Raw genomic sequence first — 21,605 nt, 5'->3', positions numbered from 1 at the left:
ATACATCAACAGGCCGGGGAGGAATAAGCGGTTGAGTATTATGACAGGTGGACTTGCTGGAGATGTCATTTGACACGGGTGAGGGCTTGGCCCTGTCCAGGTGTACACGGGGCGGTAGTGCTGGCGGCCTAAGTGTACTGAATGAAGGTTAAAGCCGAGCAGACTTGCACCGCTGCAACGTCTGGCAGTCAGCGACCCTGTCGCGAGCCCGGCACTGCCACCCGCTCGCACGCGCTTCTCGCCGACCCGATTCGCCTGACGGAGCTGTGGGACTGCGCCTGCGCGGAAGCGCCGCCATTTTGGCCGTGCTGATAGTCTGATGTTGTAAGGAAGGCTGAAGCCGAGGCCGAGCAGCGCGTCGCGAAATGGCCAATATCGCAGTGCAGCGAATTAAACGAGAGTTTAAAGAGGTTTTGAAGAGCGAAGAGGTGAGGCCCGACCCCCCCCCGCCATTCCCCTCCTAATTCGTTTATATCTTCCCCTGGTTGACTGACCGCCAACAGGGGAGGGGAGAGGAGAGTATGGGGAGTTTCATGGTGATGGACAGGCGCCTGAGGTGGTTTCGGGAAAGTCCGGGGAGCGGTTGCGCGACTCACTACAGGTCATTTAAAAAAATATGCTTCAGACGTTGAATCTGCCGTTTAAGAGTGTCGTGTGGATGGCCTGGTTGAAGTGGTTGAAATACCGGATTTCAGGAGGTCTAGTTGATGCCTTCAGCTCTCAGGTTGTTGCTAGGGTTGTAGGCGTGTAACGTTCTTCCACCACCATACGAGATACCTCCACTTTGATTTAGTAAACGGGTATGTTTTGTGTGGTTGAGGTCACGTGTTGGGTGGGATTGGGGTGTATAATTTTATTTTAACTAATGTCTTTCTGCTAATGTACATTCTTAGACTTTCCTTTGTTTAGGACTAATAATATCAGATGACATCCTGTGGTTGGATGATATCTGGTTTCACAATTGATATTTGGTTATTTTACTGTGTTAGTATCTTTTTCATTTCAGACTCTCATTTTCTCCAAAATTAACTTGTTTATTAGTTTTTATAGAAAAGAGAACACAGTAATTTGACAGCATTTAGCAAAACAGTATAAAGTTTTATGTTATTAATTTGTATTTCTGCAGTAGACACAAGTTAGTTAAAGTGTAGTTGTCACTGCATATATTTAGACTTCAACTGACGCTTAATTTCTTTCTGAATATAGCAGTTTCTCATTTTAGGTAATTTACAAATTTTTTTTTGTGGAGTACTAATAGTTGTAATGGCATATAACCTTTTATAGTAATATGATTGTCCTCTGCTTGCACCACCACTTTCTATTGCACATCACTATAAGTATATATCCTTAAAAGAAAACATGAGCTTCCTTTCTTATGTTCTTATGTTACAATTGCAGGATATCGTAAAGTGTTTCACAGTTTTATTACTTTTGAAGTATGTTTACCAATTGTGCACAACCAGTTCCCACAAACAGTATACAGTTAGGAAGGTAGTTGAACTGTGTTTTAGTGGTGTTGATTGTGGAGCAGTGCTGGAGAGTGTGTTTGGAGAACTACCTGATCTTCTAAAAATAGTATCTTTGTTGTTCATCTGAACAGCCAGGCATGTCCTCTTTTAAAGTAAAGCACCTCTGACAATACAGCATCCCTTGTTACTATACTAGGTTTCCGTATGGATTATGTCCCCCATGCCGTGGATGGGGCTTGCATTCAAGCTTTGATTTCAAATTGAGAGTGCTATGTGAATGAGTCAGCATTAACACTTCTGTTACTTTGTCTTTTAAAGCCAAGCTTTTTGCTTTCCCGCCAGAGAGTTGTACTTGAGTTTTGGACGATATGCACTTCAAGGATTCATTCTGAATAGTAATGGTCCCTATCTACTGAAAAGTTTCTGGGAGTACCCTTTATTATAAGTGCATAGGTGTTGCACTACTTACATCAAAACAAATATACCACTCAACAAAAATCATTTATTGAATTTCTGAAATATTTTATTCCATAAGTTCATAAGATATAGGAGCAGAATTAGGCCATTCAGCCCACTGAGTCCGCTCTGCCAGTTGATCATGGCTGATATGCTCCTCATCCCCATTTTCCTGCCTTTTCCCCATAACCCTTCAACCCGTTACCGATTAAAAATCTGTCCAACTTCTCAAATTTGCTCACTGCCCCAGCATCCACCACACTTTGGGGTAGTGAATTCCACAGATTCACAACCCTTTGGGAAAAGTAGTTTCTCCTCAACTCCATTTTAAATTTGCTGCCTCTTACCCTAAGACTATGACCTCTTGTCCTAGAATGCCCCACAAAAGGAAGCATCCACTTTACGCCTACTTTATCCATACCGTTTATCATTTTGTATACTTCAATTTGATCTCCTTTCATTCTTTTAAATTCCAGAGAATATAGTCCTAAACTGTTCAATCTTTCTTCATATGGCAAACCCCTCATCTCGAGAGTCAATCTCGTGAACCTCCTGTGAACTGCCTCCAATGCTACTCTATCTTTCCTCCAAAAGGGGATCAAAACTGTGCACTATACTCCAGGTGCGCCCTCACCAATGTCTTGTGTAGTTACAACGATATTTCTTAACCTTTATATTCTATTCCTTTAGCTATAAATGCCAATGTTCAATTTGCTTTCTTCATTATCTGCTGCAACCGCATGCTAGTTTTTTGTGACTTGCGAACAAGGACGCCCAGATCCTTCTGCACCAGAGCACCTGAAGTCTGAGCCCATTTAGATTGTAAACTGCCTTCCCATTTTTCTGACCAAAATGCATGACTACACACTTATCCATGTTAAACTCCATCTGCCACATTTTGGCTCACACTCCTACCCTTTCTATATCCATTTGTAAGGTTCTTATTTAAGAACATAAGAAATAGGAGCAGGAGTAGGCCATCTAGCCCTTCGAGCCTGCCCCGCCATTCAATAAGATCATGGCTGATCTGTCGTGGCTCAGTTCCACTTTCCCGCCTTCTCCCCATAACCCTTAATCCCCTTGCCTATCAAAAACCTATCTACCCGCGTCTTAAATATATTTAGCGAGGTAGCCTCCACCACTTCAACGGGCAGAGAATTCCAGAGATTCACCACCCTTTGAGTGAAGAAGTTCCTCCTCAACTCCGTTCTAAACCGCACCCCCCCCTCCTTTATCTTGAGGCTGTGCCCTCTAGTCCTACTGTCCTTTCTGAGTGGGAAGAGCCTCTCCACCTCTATCCTATCCATCCCATTCAACATCTTATACGCCTCAGAGATCTCCCCTCATTCTTCTAAACTCTAACGAGTACAAGCCTAGTTTATTCAGCCTTTCCTCATAGCTCAATCCTGGAATCAGCCTAATGAACATCCTCTGCAGTCCCTCCAAGGCCAAGATATCCTTGCGTAAGTGCGGCGACCAAAACTGCACACAGTACTCCAGCTGCGGCCTCACCAGTGCCCTATACAGCTGCAGCAAGACCTCCCTACTTTTATATTCAATCCCCCTCGCTATGAAGGCCAGCATCCCATTAGCCTTCCTGACCACCTGCTGCACCTGCAGGCTGGGTTTTTGCGACTCATGCGCAAGGACCCCGAGGTCCCTCTGCTCCGTCGCATGCTGCAGTTTTTTGCCACGTAAGTAATAGTCCTTCCTACCATTATTCCTACCAAAGTGGACAGCCTCACATTTGCCAACATTAAATTCCATTTGCCAGTTCCTGGCCCATTCGCCCAGCCTATCTAGATCTTTTTGCAGACTCTCCACACAATTTGCCGTTCCACCACTCTTGGTGTCATCAGCAAATTTCGACACTGTACACTCGGTTCCCTCCTCCAGATCATCTATATAAATGGTGAATAGCTGAGGCCCCAGCACCGACCCCTGGGGCACTCCACTAGTCACCAACCTCCAATCCGAATAGCACCCATTGACCCCCACTCCCTGCCTCCTATTTGACAGCCAATCCTCTATCCACGCTAACACCCTACCCCCAACTCCATGCCCCCTGACCTTCTGTAATAACCTCTTGTGAGGCACCTTGTCAAACGCCTTCTGAAAATCAAGAAACACCGCATCCACCGGCTCTCCTCTATCCACCGCCCTAGACACATCCTCATAGAACTCCAATAAATTCGTCAGACACGACTTCCCCTTAACGAAACCGTGCTGCGTCTGCTCGACCAAACAATTCTCCTCAAGATGCCTCGCTATTTCCTCCTTGATCACGGATTCTAACATTTTTCCTACAACAGACGTTAAACTAACCGGCCTCATTGAGACGTATAAGATGATGAATGGGATGGATAGGGTAGAGGTGGAGGGACTCTTCCCACTCAAAACAGACAGTAGGACTAGGGGGCACAGCCTCAAGATAAAGGGGAGGCGGTTTAGAACGGAGTTGGGGAGGAACTTCTTCACTCAAAGGGTGGTGAATCTCTGGAATTCTCTGCCCGTTGAAGTGGTGGAGGCTGCCTCGCTAAATATTTTTAAGAAGCGGGTTGATGGGTTCTTGATAAGAGAGGGGATTAAGGGTTATGGGGAGAGGGCGGGAAAGTGGAACTGAGCCACGACAGATCAGCCATGATCTTATTGAATGGCGGGGCAGGCTCGAAGGGCTAGATGGCCTACTCCTGCTCCTATTTCTTATGTTCTATAATTCCCCGCCTTTTGCCTGCCACCCTTCTTAAACAACGGCGTAACATTAGCCATTTTCCAATCTTCCAGCACTTCCCCGGAATCCAGCGAGGTTTGGAAAATAATCACCAAGGCATCCACTATCACCTCCGCCATTTCCTTCAGAACCCTTGGATGCATTCCATCCGGTCCTGGGGACTTGTCCACAATCAGACCCTCCAGTCTGTCGAGCACTGCCTCTCTAGTAACAATAATGTCATTCAGGCCCTTCACTCCTACCATCTTTCCATCGCTAACACCTGGCAAATTATTCACGTCCTCCGTGAAGACCGAGACAAAAAAGTTATTCAGGGCCTCAGCCATTTCCCCATCCCCTACGCTAAGTCCCCCCCCTTATCCTCTAAGGGCCCAACGTTCACCCTAGCCAGCTTCTTCCTTTTTATGTATTTATAAAAAAACTCTTGCTATCCTTTTTTATATTAAGCGCTAGCCCAGCTTCACAGTTTATCCTACCCTTCTTTATCAACTTCTTTGTCAACATTTAAACCTCTCCCAATCCTCTTCTCGCTCACTACTCTGAGCTACTCTAAACGCATCCGCTTTTAATTTAACACTTTCCTTCACCTCCTTCGTTATTTCCTTGCTGCAACTTACTGTCTCTCCTATTTTTGTGTCATGGTGTGATGTAGAGGTTTTTCATTCTGGATAGTAGTTTATGCACAATAAATTGTATATGTTAAAGTGATCAAGTATCTACAGCTATGTGTACTGAAATATTTGACAGTTATTTTGCAAAAGTGGGATTTTAATCTCTTGATACTTTGTTCTAAGTACATTCATTATGATCTGATATTTTTCTATTCATTCTTGGGACATGAACATTACTGGTAAGGCCAACATTATTGCCCTTCTTAAGGGCACCTAGATAAACTCTTCTGCCTTGAACCTCTACAGTCCATGTGATGTAGGTACACCCGCAGTGCAGGTAGGGAGGGATTTCCATGGTTTTGACCCAGCAACAGTGAAGGAACAGCAATATTGTTCCAAATCATAATGGTGTATGGCTTGGGCAGAACTTGCAGGTGGTAATGTTCCCATGCATCTGCTGCCCTTGTCTACTAAAGTGACAGTGGTTGCGGGTTTGGAAGTCAAAGGAGCCTGGGTGAGTTGATGCAGTACATCTTGTAGATGGTGTGCAGTACTGCCAGTATGCACAGGTAGTGGAGGGACTGAATATTTAAGGTAGTGGATGGGGTGCCAATCATGTGCAAGTCTGCTTTGTCCTTGATTGTATTGTGCTGTGTGTGTTGGAACTGCACTCATCCAGGCAAGTGGAGAGTATTCAGTTACTGTCTTCACTCATGTTTTGTAGATGATACAAAGGCTTTGGGGAAACAGGAATTTTATTTATTTAGTGGATGCAAAGTCCCTAAGCCAGCAGTTTCTTCCAGCTGCTCTGTTGAGTGCAGATAGGCCTCTGCTGGATCTGTGGATTCTTTATGGACGGCATTGTGACACAGTAGTTAGCACTGCTGCCTCACAGTGCCGGATTCAACTCCGGCCTCCAGTGATTCTGCAAACTCCACAGACATTCTCCCCATGTCTGTATGGGTTTCCTCTGGGTACTGTCCTCCCACCATCCAAAAATGTTCATGTTGGGTGGATTAGCCAGGTTAAATTGTCCCTTAGTTTTGAGGATTAACAATATAAATGTGTGGAGTTATGGGATGGACTTGGATGGAATTCTTGTTGGTGCAGGCTCGCTCGGCCAAATGGCCTACTTTTGTACTGTAGGAGTTCTGATAATTATGTTGTGTATAGTTTGTTGTCTCACACAGACAGGTAGGGGGTTGGCACTATTGTCCCTTCTGTGAAGGCCCAAGCAGGTGCCGTGGCCGGTCCTGAACCTGTTGAGGATGGACCACTCTTTCCTTGGAAGGTTGAAACTGGGCAGCTGTTGGTTGTGTTGGGACCAGATGTTCCTGTGCTGTAATTTTCTTTGTTCTTTGTTCAGATACTTGTTTGTCATGTTCATTGATTCCCATTCATTTGTCTACATGGAATTTGCATGGAGCAGTGATGTTTGCTAGGACAGGGAACCAAGGGAATAGTGTTGAGCGTAGTGTTCCGGTAATGATACGCCTGGTAGCTTTCAGCTGGGTATTGTGTGTGTACATGTGAGAATGCAGGTGCTCAGGTTTGGAGGATGGTGGTAGCAGTACCCCATGTTGAGCTGGGTAGTGAGTCAATCAAGTTGTTTCTGGACGTGAACCTGGCTGTGGTTTTTAGGTTGTTTTGGAAGGTCACTGTCCTATCTAGGATCACTCTAAGGTACGTTTGATTTGGGTGCTACTTTAAGTTGTAGCCATTCAACAGATTTGAACTCTTTGGCTTTTGAGTTGAGGTTGGAATGAGCTGGATACTGTTTGTACAGGGCTTGGCTTGAGTTGCCATGTGTTGCAGTATTATTCAAGTTTTTAACTGGTCTGTTTAAGGCCCGGTCGAAGGTGTTGAAGTGGGGGGCTTGTGTTGTGAAGCAGAAGTTGTCTGTATGTATGAATTTTTGGGAGATAATTTTGGAAGATGATTTGTCTACAATTTGAACAGGGTTGGAGCCAGTACTGAGTCTTGGGGGAGTCCATTAGTTTGTCTTCATGTACTTTTTGCCTGTCCAAAGTGAACTCTAAACCTTCAGTTTTTTCAACAGTGTTCCAAAGCTTTCAGTCATTTGGGGGAAGGCTAGGATCAATACTAAGAACCTCTATGATTGGGATTTGCACTGAAGGATGAAGGGTTCAAGAATTTTGTATGGGACCGACAGGAGAGAGAGAATACAGTAGCTAGCTACCAGTATGGGTTTTTTCAAGACTTTGGTATGGTGATAACTTTTGCTATCAATCAATTCTTTAGAATGGTGCTGCAATTTATGATCATCATGTAAAACCAGGTCAGCCAGCCAAGAGCTCATGGCCTCAGGTCTTTCATAAATTCTTGCAAAATGTTGTTGTGTCCTGTGGCCTTGCCACATCTCAAGCCCTGTAAGGTCTCCTTAAATTCTGCAATCTCAAAGTGGGTGGGATGATGACTTCTCAGTGCTGCTAATGGTGTTGCTTTAATTTACCCCAGATATTTCATTTGGTCTGATATTTTTATACTATTAGACAGATATTTTTTCTCTGTGGGGGCCTTAGCTATAGCAAGCTGGAGATATAGTTGTGAGTAATTGAATAGAGGTTTTGAGCAAGTTTTGGGCTGCCCCAAGATGATAGATTAGACTCCAGCACTTCCTGCTGGAGTGTATGAAGCTTAGCCCTGTAATAGTTTTCTCCCACTTGATGCAGTGCAGAGCATTGAGTAACTCAATCAGATGGTCTCCTACCTCTGAGTAAAAGGCTGGATTTGTCCTTTTTGTGTACAGGACGTACCTGGGCAATTTTCCACATTGTTGGGTAGATGCCAGTGTTGTAACCGAACTGAAAGAGCTTGGCTAGGGGAGTGGCAAGTTCTGGAGCACAAGTCTTCAGTACTTTGTCGGAATGTTATCAGGACCCATTGCTTGTGCAGTATTTAGTGCCTCCAACTGTTTCTTCATATCACTGGATATTGACTGGAGGCTGGTATGTGAGATGCTGGGGACCACTGGAGGAGGCTGAGATGGCTCATTCACTTGGCACTTCTGGCTGAAAATTGTTGTGAATTCTTCAGCCTTACCTTTTGCACTGATGTGCTGGGCTCCTCCATCATTGAGGATGAGGATATTTGTGGAGCCTTTTCCTCCAGTGCGTTGTTTAATTGTCCATCACCATTTACGAATGGAAGTGCCAGGTTAACAGAGCTTAGGTCTGTTCCCTATGCCATCTGGCTGAATGGAATTGTCCTTGTTTGGAGTCATGTATAGATCATTTCTGGATGCCACTCTGCAAGTGCTGCACAGTCACTGTCCAATAATGGGTGTTCCCAGAAAAGAGTGTCCTATCTTGCATCACTCTGAGATATGTTGGACTTGGTTGCATGGGGAAGCTAATGATCCTACTTCTGACCTGCTCTTGTAGTCACTGGATTTATGTGGCTGATCCAGTTAAGCTTTTGGTAATAGTAAATCCCAGAGTGTTGATGGTAGGGAAGTCCAATCCCCTTGCAATAAATGACAACGTTCCATTTGTCTTCCTAATCACTTATTGTACCTGCATACTAATATGTCCTAATTCTTGGATCAGGACACCCAGATCCCTCTGTGTCTCAGTTCTGCAATCTCTCTCCGTTTGAATCATATATTCCTTTTCTATTCTTCTTGCCAAAATGAACACAATCACATTTTTCTACGTTATACTCCATCTGCCAATTTTTTGCCCACTCATTAAATTTATTTCTTTGCAGCATCCTTATGCCATCACAGCTTGACTATCCAATTCACCTTTGTGCCATTAGCAACCATACATTCTTTTCATTCTACAGCACATCATTGATATAAATCGTAAATAATTGAGATCCCAGTACTGATCCCTGTGACACTCCACTTGTCACATCTTGCCATCCTGAAAAACACCCATTTATTCCTACTTGTTATCTAACCAATCCTCTGTCCATGCTAGACATTGAGCTCTTTTGCATAGTAACCAATCCTGTGGCACCTTGTCAAATGCCTTTTGGAAATCTAAGTGCAACACATCAACAAGTTTCCCTTCTTCCATGTTGTTACTTTTGCAAAGAACGCCAATAAAATAGTGGAACATGATATCATTTTCATTAAATTATGTTGACACTTTCAAAGTGCCCCACAATAATCACCTTAATAAATCCCAGCAATTTCCCTATGACAGATTTAAAGTTAACTGTAATGTAGTTTCCTGGTTTCTGTCTCCTTTTCTTGATTGGAAATGAGCAAATATGCTTCCTCTAATCAAATGAGACCTTTCTAAAAACTAGAGAATTTTGGAAAATTAAGACCAATGCATCTACTGTCTTAATGCCTTAAAGCTAGTGAGAATATTATCAAATAAATAGGTTGGACTAAAACCTGGTGTTGTCAGACTTTTTACTGTGTCTACTGTCTTAGCCATATTTGAGAGCCTAGGATGATGTCCATCAGAACTTGGGACTTGTAAGCTTTTAGAACTAATAGTTTCCGCATACTCTTTCTCTGGTAATTGTAATTGTTTTATGCCCTTCCCTCCCTTTCACCTCCTGATTCACAGTTGTTTCTGGGATAATATTTGCAAGCTCTACAATGAAGGTAAACACAATATATGTTCAATTTATCTGCCATTTCTTAATTTTCCATTATTCCCCATTCTCACTCTCTAAAGGACCCACAATCACTTTATTCCTTTTCTTTTTAAATACCTGTAGGAACTCTCACTGCCTTTTATATTTCTAACTAACTTTCTCCCAGACTTCCGTTTTTCCCTCTTAATCTTTTACTCTTTGTTTTTTATAGTCTACCCGATCTTCTGACCTGATATTCATCTTTGTGGAATTATATGCTTTTTCTTTCAGTTTGATACTGTCTTTAAATTTAGTTAACCACTGATGGTGTGTTCTTCCCTTAGAGCTATTTTTTCTTGCAGGAATATATTCTGAATATTCTGAAGTATCTCCTAAAATGTCTGCAACTGCATCTCTACTAACCTACCCTTTAACCTAATTTCCCAGTCACTTCAGCCAGCTCTGACTTAATGCTCTCAATTATTATTAGACCCACTCCTCTCTCCCTCAATTGAATGTGGAATTCAATCGTGATCACTGGTACCTAGGGGTATCTTCACGATAGGTCATTCATTAATCCAGTTGCACATTGCCAGATCTAGAATAGCCCGCTCTCTGGTTGACTGTAAGACTGGTTGCTCTAAGGATCATTGGATAAAAGCAAATTACTGCAGATGCTGGAATCTGAAACCAAAAGAGAAAATGCTGGAAAATCTCAGCAGGTCTGGCAGCATCTGTAAGGAGAGAAAAGAGCTGACGTTTCGAGTTCAGGCGACCCTTTGTCAAAGCTTCAAAAAAAAGTCCAGAAAGTGGGAGCTATTTATACTGCAGGGTGAGGGAATGAAAGCTGAGTCATAGCCACAGAAACCAGGCGAAAAGACTGCTGATGGCTGTCCACAGAGCGAATAAAGGTTGTGAATGGCCGAACGGCAGAGAAGCTAAAATGAAGATATTTCTGGGAGGGGGGCAAATGGATGGAACAGAGGTAAGATTTAGAAAAGGAGAAGCAAAGACGGATAAAGTGGGAGAAAAGAAAAATGAAAAAAGACAATGAAATAAAAGGTTGAAAACGGTAAGAAATTAAATAAAATAGAATGAAAACAAAGGGATTGAGGTGGGGTAGAGCAAATCATCCAAAATTGTTAAATTCGATCTTCAGACCAGAAGGCTATAAAGTGCCTAGCCAGAAGATGAGATGCTGTTCCTCCATTTTGCGTTGAGCTTCACTGGAACATTGCAGCAAGCCACGTCAGACATGTGGGCATGGGAGCAGGATCGTGTGTTAAAATGACAAGCAACCAGAAGATCAGGGTCCTGATTGCATGTAGGCCGAAGATGCTCAGCAAAGCGATCACCCAGTCCACGCCTGGTCTCTGATATAGAGGAGACCACATTGGGAGCAGTGAATGCAATACACCAAATTGAAAGAGGTGCAAGTGAAACACTGCTTAACCTGGCATTCACCACGCTCAATGTGGTCTCTTCTATATTGGAGAGACCAAGCGTAGACTAGTTGATTGCTTTGCTGAGCACCTCTCTCTGCGCAATTAGGAACCTGACCTTCCAGTTGCTTGCTATTTTAACACACGATCGTGCTCCCATGCCCACATGTCTGTCCTTGGCTTTCTGCAATGTTCCAGTGAAGCTCAACACAGACTGGAGGAACAGCATCTCATCTTCCGGCTTGGCCCTTTTACAGCCTTCGGTCTCAACATCGAATTCAACAACTTCAGATGATTTGCTCTACCCACCTCGACCCCTTCGTTTTCATTTCTATTTAAATTTTTACTGTTCTCTGCCTTTTTTATTTCTTTCCTCCTTTTTCTTCCCCCCTCCCCACCCCGCTTTATCCCCCTTTACTTCCTTTACCTTTTCTCCTCCCCACCCCCAAAATCATCTTTTTGGCTTCTCTGCCATTTTGGACATTTACACCCTTTATTCTCCCTTTATTCTGTGACTATGACTCATCTTTCATTCCCTCACATTGCAGTATAAGTACTTCCCATTTTCTGTGCCTTTTAGCTTTGACAAAGGATCGTCTGGACGCAAAACATCGGCTGTTTTCTCTCCTTATAGATGCTGCCAGACCTGCTGAGATTTTCCAGCATTTTCCCTTTTGCTTTAAGAATCCATCCTGAAGACTCTCAAGAAACATACCTACTGGGTCTCATTTTCATATGGAAAATCATTGTTGAAATTTTCGATTCTTTTGAAAGTCAACAAATAAAAGTTTAGAAGTACTCTAAAGTCATAGCCTTTTCCAGAAATATTTACCTGCTATTCTCTCTTGTGTATAAATACGCTGTATTTACTGTTCAGAATTTAAGAAAAAAAGGGCGGAATTCTCCTTTTCCGCAAGCCCAAGACCAGAAATTCCTGCTTGAATTCAACGGACCTTTGAATTGTTCGCCAGATTTTGTGTCTTGTCTGCCAAGATTCCCACGGCGGGCAAGATGGCAGAATTTCAGCCAAGGTTTAACGGGATAAGGATGAGCACATTCCATTTTACATTGCAAACCTTATTCGTTCCACTGTAACATACCTTCTAGCAACTTTTTTAGAAGTGACTATGGTTGGGTTTTTTGTGCATCTACTTTCAACCTATTTCACCGTTAGCTCTCCCCAGTGTGTTGCAGGCCACATTGTTCATATTTCCTATATTCCCCACTGTGCCAAGTTCTACTTGATTCTCATGCTTATGGAGATGAATTAAAAGATTTTTACCCTCACCTTTAAAATATGCATGTTCTTAACCTGTAAGCTGCCACAATTGTATGAACCTTCCATTTCCTCAATGCTGCTCTGTTGTCCTATAAACTACTTTGCCATGCACTTTTCTTCAGCATAATCACCTTGCTATCCCTCTCCCTGTTTTTAAGTGGTCTCAAAAGTCCTTTTCTTTTGAGATTGATTTTGGCCCCTCAATTTCCCTATCCACCTTCGGCTTCTGGCCATCATGTAAAGCACTCAGAGACCTTTATGGTTTTAAAAACAAATGGAAGTGTAATTTGTGTCAACTGTTGGGTGATAAACCTCTTAATGCAAAGTTTTTGCAGTCTGATGTCTTGGAATTAATTTTTGGCAATTATTTTTGTGTAGCGATTAAACTGTCGCAGTTGTATAGAATGCTGATTATCTGTCTTACTGAATTTGCGGCGTTGGTATTTTCAAATCTAGCTTCCTGCTTAGAATTCTAATTTCTATAATTTTGGAGTTCTAATTATTTTCAGGAATCCAAATTATTTTCTGTTTTTTAAGGTAGTTATGCTGGCAAGTTGGATAACTTTGCATAGATAAATTTCATTGTTGCTGGTACTGGTTAAAATTTTCATTTCAATTCCACCATTTCCTTTATGTTGCTGCTTTAAACACCATTTAAGGTCACAGTGAGATTATATTCACAATGTAATAGTGCTAATATTTTTAAATCACATCTATAATTGACTGAGAAGATCATTGCTAGCTGATGTCCCCCCGCTATTGTTTTAAGATGGGTGGAGCACAAATTTGACATTTAGTTGTTAAAGTGGCAGCCGGTTTCTTTAAAACCTCTTGGGTAGACCCGGTTGGCAAGCAGTCTTAAGTGTACCTGATCAATTAGAGGCGAGTTGAAATTTGAAATTTCCATAAATTGACAAGTGCTTGCCCTCCTGTGACCTAGTGGTATAGATTACTGAACTGGTAATCCACAAATCTGGGGGAGTTCTTAAATCCTACCATGATAGGTGGTAAATTGTCCTGTGATGAGCTGAAAATAAAATTTACTCAAAATAGGGTATAGATCACTGAATTGGTAAAACACAAAAAACCTAGGACAGTGCTCTGGGATTCTAGGTTCCACAAGACCATCAGATATAGGAGCAGAATTAGGTTATTTGGCCCACTGAATCTGCTCTGCCATTCAGTCATGGCTGATATGTTTCTCAACCTCCTACCTTTTCCCCATAACCTTTTAATCCCCTATCACTATCTTAAATGCATGCAATGACTTGGCATCAACAGTGAATTCCACAGATTCACCACCCTCTGGCTCAAGAAATTCTTCCTCATATCAGTTCTAAAGGGTTGTCCCTTTACTCTGAGGCTGTGCCCTTGGATCCTAGTCTTCCCACTAATGAAAACATCTTCCCCATATCCACTCTATCCAGGTCTTTCAGTTTTCTGTAAGTTTCGATGAACTCCCCCTCATCCTTCTAAATTTTGAGTACAGACTCAGAATCCTCAAACACTGCACATATGTTAAGCCTTTCATTCCTGGGATCACTCTCGTGAACCACTCTGGACCCTTTTCAAGGCCAGCACATCCTTCGATACGGAGCCCAAAATTGCCCACAATATTACAAATGTGGTCTAACCAGAGCCTTATAAAGCCTCCGCTGTACATCCCTGCATTTGTATTCTAGTCCTCTCAAAATGAATTAACTAACATTGCATTTGCCTTGCTAACCACCAATTCAACCTACAAGTTAACCTTAAGAGAATCCTGAACTGGGACTCTTTGCACTTCCAATTTCTGAATTCTCTCCATATTTGGAAAATAGTCTACGCTTCTATTCTTCCTGCATAACCTCTCACTTTCCCATGTTGTATTCTATTAGCCACTTCTTTCTCACTCTACTAACCTGTCCTCTGCAGCCTTCCCACTGCCTCAATACTACTTGTCCCTCCACCTATCTTTCTGTATCATCTGCAAACTTAACCACAATGCTCTCAGTTCCTCCATCTAAATCATTGGTTATAAGGTGAAAAGTTGTGTCCCAACACTGACCTCTGTGGAACTCCACGAGTCACTGGCTGCCATCCTGAAAAGGACCACTTTATCCTCTCACTCTGCTTTCTGCCAGTTAGCCAATCTTCTATCCATGCTAGTACCTTGCCTCCAACACCATGGGCTCTTATCTTATTCAGAGGCTCCTGCACGGCACCTTGTCATATCCTCTGGAAATCCAAGTAGATGACGTCATCTGGCTCTCCTTTGTCTAACCTACTGTTCAAATCCCACAAGATGGAAGATAGAAATTGTCCAGCAGCAGGCATGAGTGAGCTGAAAAAGTAGCTTTCAAGGGGCTGTCCCTTTAATTTGTCCCTCAGTTTATCTGGTTTACTTGGCTACTTAATCTGCCTCAAGATAGGTTATAGGTCACTGAGCTGGCCAACCACAAACCTAGAACAATGCTCTGAGATTCCAGGTTTCCACCACCATGGATGGTTGAATGTGAATTCTAAAATAAACCTGTGGCATATGAGGCTAACCTCATTATTTATTGGAGAGATGGTGGTACTATCACTAGGCTACTTATCTAGAAAAGGCATATAAAGTTGCCACTTGAGGATTGGGATGTTTTAGAATACAGACAAGGAAGGCCTAGAAAATAGAATATAAATGCAATCTAACGAAAAATATAAAAACGGACTGTAAAAACTTTAATAGCTATGTGAAAGGAAAGCATTTGGCTAAGACAAACGTGGATCCAATACAGGCAAAGTCAAGACAATTCATAATGGGGAACAGAGAAGCTAAATGATTATTTCACTGAGGAAAATACACAATCTCCCAGATCTAGAGATCCAGGGACTAGAGAGAACGATGAGTTGAAGGAAATTAGTGTAAGTATAGTAAGATATATTGGATGAATGAATGGGACTGGAAGTTGATGTGTTCCTGGGACCTGATATTATGCATCCCAAAGTGATGAGAGGTAGCTGTAGAGATACGTGATGTTCCAAAATTTTATAGATTCTAGAATGGTTCCTTCAGATTGGAAAGTAGCAAACATCACTGACTGTTTGAGGGGAGAAAAAGAGAAAACGTGGAACTCAAAGTCTGTTAGTCATACATCAGTAGCAGGAAATGCTAGAATTTATATTTTCAAGGATGTGATAAATGGTAGTTTCAGATTTAAATCGCACACTTCAGATCCCAGGGTGAGTGAGCAACTGTTTTTACGAATCCTGAATGTTGGATGTCTTGCCAGTTAAAAATTTAAATTCTCCAAAATTTACCTAGCTCTTTGTGAAATCATAATGCATACGTAACCAACTTAATCCCCCCAGAGTCCAGATGAATTCTCCAGATGGCTGTGCAAATGAGGCCTCAATCTGAAATTAACTTGGTAGTTTGTCTCAATTTCTATCAATGTTGCATGAATGCATTCTAAGTCAACCTATTTTCTGCAATCTTTCAGGTTTTTAATGGTCTAATAAATTGCTGGAAGATCAGATGTACGTTTTTCTGTCTTTCATGATTAGTTGCTAACTGTAGAGGCGTCGTCAGAGCTCAGTATATTCCCACGTGAAAGATGAGGTTATATCTGATGTCAAGCACTAAATGGGGTTGCATGGGGCCTACAGCAACTCAACCAACTATGATCCTGCTCGTACTGCTCACAAAAGTAGAGAAGAGCGTGCAAGGAACTACAGGCCAGTTAACCTGACAGTAGCTGTTGAGGAAAATGCTAGAATCTGTAATTAAGGAAGTCATAACACTTAATCATAATATGATCAGACAATGTGAACATAGTATCACAAAAGGGAACTCATACTTGACAAATTTACAAAATTTTGAGAGGCTGTAATTAGTAGGGTAGGGTAGGGTAAACAGTGGATGTATACTTAAATTTCCAAAAGATATTTGATAAGATGTCTCACAAAAGGTTAATATGCAAGATAAGGGCCCATAGAATTGGGGTGATATGTTAGAATGGATACACTAGGGATAAATAGGGCATTTTCAGGTTGGCAGGCTTGCAAAATGTCATAAAGATCAATTGGGGCTTCAGCTATTTCCAGTCAAGACAAAGAGATAATGTATCTATGTTTGCTGATACAACGCTAGGTGGAAATGTAACTTACAAGTGGGCAACAAGGTGGCAGATGGAGCATAATGTGACAAATTGAGGTTATTCACTTTGGTTGTAAGAATAGAAAAGCAGAATATTTTTGAAGAAGCTTAAAGCTTGTAAAAGTTGATCGTAAAACTTGTTTACGTGGCTAAATATCTCTAAGGTTAAATGTCAAGGCATCTTTGATTTTCATAGAATCATACAGTGCAGAAGAGGCCCTTTGGCCCATTGAGTTCACACCAGCACATTAGAAACACTTGATCTCCCATCCATTCCCATCTGTCAGCACTTGGCCCACAGTCCTGAATGTTATGATGTGCCTAGTGCTTATCCAGATACTTTTTTAAAGAATATGACACAACCCTCCCAGGCAGTGTGTTTGAGACTATCACCATCCTCTGGGTAAAAAGGTTTTTCCCTCACATCCTGCCTAAAACTGTTGCCCCTCACCTTGAATCCATGTCAGCTCATGACTGACCTTTCAACCAAAGGGAATAACTGCTCCTTATCCACTCTGTCCGTGTCTCTTATAATCTTGTACACCTCGATCAGGTCACGCTCAGTCTTCTCTGTTCCAACGAAAACAGTCCAAGCCTTTTTGTAACTTAAATGTTCCATCCCAGGCAGGATCCTGATGAATCTCCTCTGCACCCCCTCTAGTGCAATCACACCCTTCCAATAATATGGTGACCAGAACTGCACACAGTACTCTAGCTGTGACCTCACCAAAGTTTGATACAACTCCAACATGACTTTCCTGCTTTTGTAATCTATATCTTGATTGATAAAGGCAAGTGTTCCATATGCCCTTTTTCATTACCCTATTAACATGCCCTTCCGCTTTCAAAGATATGTGGACAAACACACCAAGGTCCTTTCGTTCCACAGGACTTCCTAGTGTCCTACCATTCATTGAATACTTTCTTGTCAAATTACTCCTTCCAAAGTGTATCACCTCACAATTTTCAGAGTTAAATTCCATCTGCCACTTATCTGCCTATTTGACCATGCCATCTATTTCTTCTTGTAGCCCAATACATTCGGCCTCACTGCTAACCACACGTCCAATCTTTGTCATCTGCAAACTTAATAATCCTATCCCCACATAGTCATCAATGTTATTTATATAAATGATGAATAATAGGGGCCCAACGTAGATCTTTGTGGTACGCTACTGGACATTGGCTTCCAGTCACTAAAGCAGCCTTCTGTCATGACCCTTTATCTCCTACAACGGAGCCAATTTTGAATCCATTTACTGTTTTTCTGATGTAATTGGTAATTTTTTACCTTAATTTATTATAATCCAAATCGCCACAGACCTTCTGACCAACATTAATGCAAAAGCAATGTAACTTTGAAGTCCTTTTTAAGTTACCACTTAAATATTTTGAGTAAGCATACACCCCAAAACAGTGAAACCTTATTTTAATATTTGCTGCAGTTCTGTTCAATTAACTTTAATTTCTGAAATCATATTGTACTTCATTCTGATTTATGACTAGTTAGGTTATTATTAGCATGATCTTGGCTGCAGCTAGCTGTGATAACAGTATGAATAGAGAAGGAGAAAAAGAATCAGACAATGCTGTCTGGTTTTGGAACTTAACCCATCCTATGCTTTATTTCTCTTTTAAGACCAGCAAGAATCAAATAAAAGTGGAACTCGTAGATGAAAACTTTACAGAATTGAGGGGAGAGATTGCAGGGCCTCCTGACACACCATATGAAGGTAAGTGCCAATGATCTGCAAAATTTTAGCTATGAACATTAAAGAATAATTTAATATATTTATATCCTATTCTATAAGTGAAGAACATCAAAATTCTTTCTTGAAAGGTTAATAAAAATAAAAGGTGATTCTTAACCATTCATCTTTGTAGAAAAAAAGTTTAAATTATCAGAAATGAGTCTTGAATTAATTTGGGTGTAACCTTTTGGGAAGACCTGGTGATCGCTCGTGTGTTTTTAAAAAGGGAGTCTAAAATGTAAAAATAATTGGCCCAGGTGGTACATGTCCAAAGCTATTGAAAGATGTTGAGGGACAGAGATGCTACCATAATTTTCCAGGAATCTTTGAAAATCCAATTTGATCCAAAGGGCTGGAGAATAACAAATGTTAGATCCCTACTAAAATAGTGAGAAAGGATAATCCTGCTAGCCATAGGCCAGTTAATTTAGTTTCTATTGTGTATAGGGAATTAATTTTGGAATTCAGGGAATTAATACACACCTTGAAAAACGTGGGCTAATTTGGAACAGCATGGATTTGTGTAGGGCAAGTTGTGCTTCAATTCAGTTGTTTGAGGAAATCTTGTTTTAATAAAGTGAATGTATGCAATCAGTAGTAACAGCATTTAATGTAGATTGACTTCTGCGCAATCCTGATGAAGTATTGTGCTGTTGGCAATTTTGATGCGATGTTAAACCAAGGCACTATGAGCCACCTTCTAACTGTAGGTAAAAGATCATCTGGCACTATTCAAAGAAGAGCAGGAGAATATTCCAGGTCCTGGTCAACATTAACTTCTCAATCAACATCACTAAAAATAGATTAACTGGTCATTTGTCTCATTAAATTACTCTTCAATTATGAAGAGCTGCTGGAGAAAATGGAGCTCTCCGCTGAAGGTTTATTTCAACAGTGTGTTTTGATGATCTGGACTGTACTACCTGACAGTGTGGTGGAAGTAGATGAAATAAAAAGATAAAAGGGAATTAGATAAATCCTTGAAAGGGAAGAAATTACACAGCATTATGGAATGGGTTTAATTGGACAGTTTTAATCTCCGAAAATTCCCTAGTTTCTGGTAGGGTTCCAGTGGATTGGAAGGTAGCTAATGTAACACGATTTAATCAACAGAGAGGTATAAACCAAGAAACTATAGACCTAACATCTGTCAAAAGGAAATTGCTAGAATCTATTATTAAGGAAGTTAAAGCAGGACACTGTCAAAATGGCTTTCTGAAAGGTAAATTGTGTTTAATTAGAACCCTATTAGGGTTCTTTGAGGAACTCGCAAGCAAAGTGGATAAAGGGCGAACCTGTGGATATGGTGTACTTGGATTTCCAAGAAGCATTTGATAAGGTGTCACATCAAAGGTTACTATACAAAATAAGATCACATGGTGTTGATTGTAACATATTAGCATGGATAAAGGATTGCTTAGCTAACAGGAAGTAGAGAATAGAGACAAATTGGTCATTTCATGTTGTCAAGCTATAATTAATGGTGTGCTATACAGACCAGTGCTTGGGCCTTGAGTATTAAAATCTATAATAGTGACTTGGATGCAGGGACTGAATGTATAGTAGCTAAATTTGTCAATGACACCAGAATAGCTAGGAATGCAAGTTGTCAAGAGGAGGTAAAGAGATAACAAAGGGATATAGATAAATTAAGTGAGCGGGCAGAAATTTGGCACTTGGAGTATAATGTGAGGAAAATGTGAACTTGTCCACTTGGAAGGAAGAATATAAATCAGTATACAATTTAAAAGGAAATGAAGTTCAGAACTTGGTGCAGAGGGATCTGGGTGTCCTTGTACGTGAATTACAAAAAATAGTCTGCAGATAATTGTAATGGCAAATAGAATGTTGATGTTTATTTCAAGGAAAATGGAATATAAGTGTAGAAAAGTTTTTTTTACCTTGGGGAAACCGCTTCCAGAGTATTTATATAGTTTGGTCTCATTTCAAAAAGGATGTAAATACATTAGAAGCAGTTCAGCAAAGATTCACTCAACTCAGTTCCTAGGATGAAGGGATTATCTTAGTAGAAAAGATTGGACAGATTGGACTTGTATCCATTTTTAGTTTAAAAGAATGAGAAGTGATTGTGCCACTGGTGCAATGTATAACGTGTATGATTATGGACCAGGAGATTCCAGGTTCGAATCCTGGCTGGCTCACTGTAGGGTTTGAGTGGCACATGGTTAGCACTGCTGCCTCACGGCGCCAGGGACCCGGGTTTAATTTTGGCCTCAGGTCACTGTGTGGAGTTTGCATGTTCTCCCCATTCCTCTGGGTGCTTTGGTTTCCTTCCAAAGATGTGTGGGTTAGGTTGATTGGCCATGATAAATTGCCCCTTAGTGTCAGGGGGATTAGGAGGGTAAATATGTGGGATTACAGGGATAGGACCAGGGTGGGATTGTTGTCAGTCCAGGCTCAATGGGCCAAATGGCCACCTGGACTGTAGATTCTACAACCCGAATCAACCTGAGGGGACTTAATATGTGGATATCATGAAGTTGTTTCCTCTTGTTGGAGAGGCTAGAGCACCCTTTCCATTCTTTTTGCATGAGGGGGCAACATTTCACTTTTTTCTCATTTGAGGGATTGATTAGCTCAATTTCAGAAAGAAATGGTTTGAAACATGAATTTCAAAACTTGCCTTAGAAAACAAAAAAAATTAAAAATTAGGAATTGATGAATGTGACCATTAGAGGGTGAGAGGATGAATGTGTGTATCCTGCTCACTTCCAGTCTCTTTATGCTCACTTGAAGTACCAAGACACACACTCGCTCTTTCACCTTGCCTTCCCCTCGAAAGGCTGACAGTTTATTTCTTCCGCTCCAGCTGAATCAGTATTGTTAGTGTCCAGGCCTTGGGCTAAATGAAGCACAATGTTTGCTGTTTCTCCTGTCGCCGACTGTTTCTGTCCTGTACTTGCTGCTTGTAGGATTCACTGGTGATGTGATTGAAGGAGCAGCTCCTTGCTGAATCTTTAACTTGTACTCACTGTTATAAAGCAGAGGTTGATTTTTTTTTCCCCCCCCTCAAGAACTAACACCAGAATACCCAATGAGTAGTAGCTTGCCCTATAATTTATAAAGGTTGCACTTAAGCAACTTCTCAAGATAAAATAAAATAAACCCTGACACTCTAAATTGTTGCAAATTGATTTATCGAATTAATTAACTATTAACAAACCGAAT

At 41.4% G+C, this 21,605-nt stretch overlaps 1 protein-coding gene across 2 annotated transcripts in view; it reads left to right on the top strand.

Annotated features, from left to right (window-relative positions):
• The first annotated feature begins 275 nt into the window (after positions 1–275).
• Positions 276–21,605, top strand: part of ube2kb (ubiquitin-conjugating enzyme E2Kb (UBC1 homolog, yeast)) — a 97,819-nt gene continuing 76,489 nt past the window's right edge. The window contains exons 1-2 of one of the 2 annotated variants that reach the window (XM_080188606.1): positions 276–428; positions 18,305–18,398. In XM_080188606.1, the coding sequence (XP_080044732.1) occupies positions 366–428; positions 18,305–18,398 (157 nt within the window). In that variant the 5' untranslated portion in view covers positions 276–365. Of the gene's footprint in view, positions 429–18,304; positions 18,399–21,605 lie in introns of those variants that run through there. The other variant, XM_080188616.1, reaches the window with a different exon arrangement.

Source organism: Carcharhinus amblyrhynchos, chromosome 1 (genome assembly GCF_965287045.1).
Source record: "Carcharhinus amblyrhynchos chromosome 1, sCarAmb.v2.hapA, whole genome shotgun sequence".
NCBI lineage: Eukaryota > Metazoa > Chordata > Chondrichthyes > Carcharhiniformes > Carcharhinidae > Carcharhinus > Carcharhinus amblyrhynchos.
This window is presented reverse-complemented; position numbering and strand designations above follow the sequence as displayed.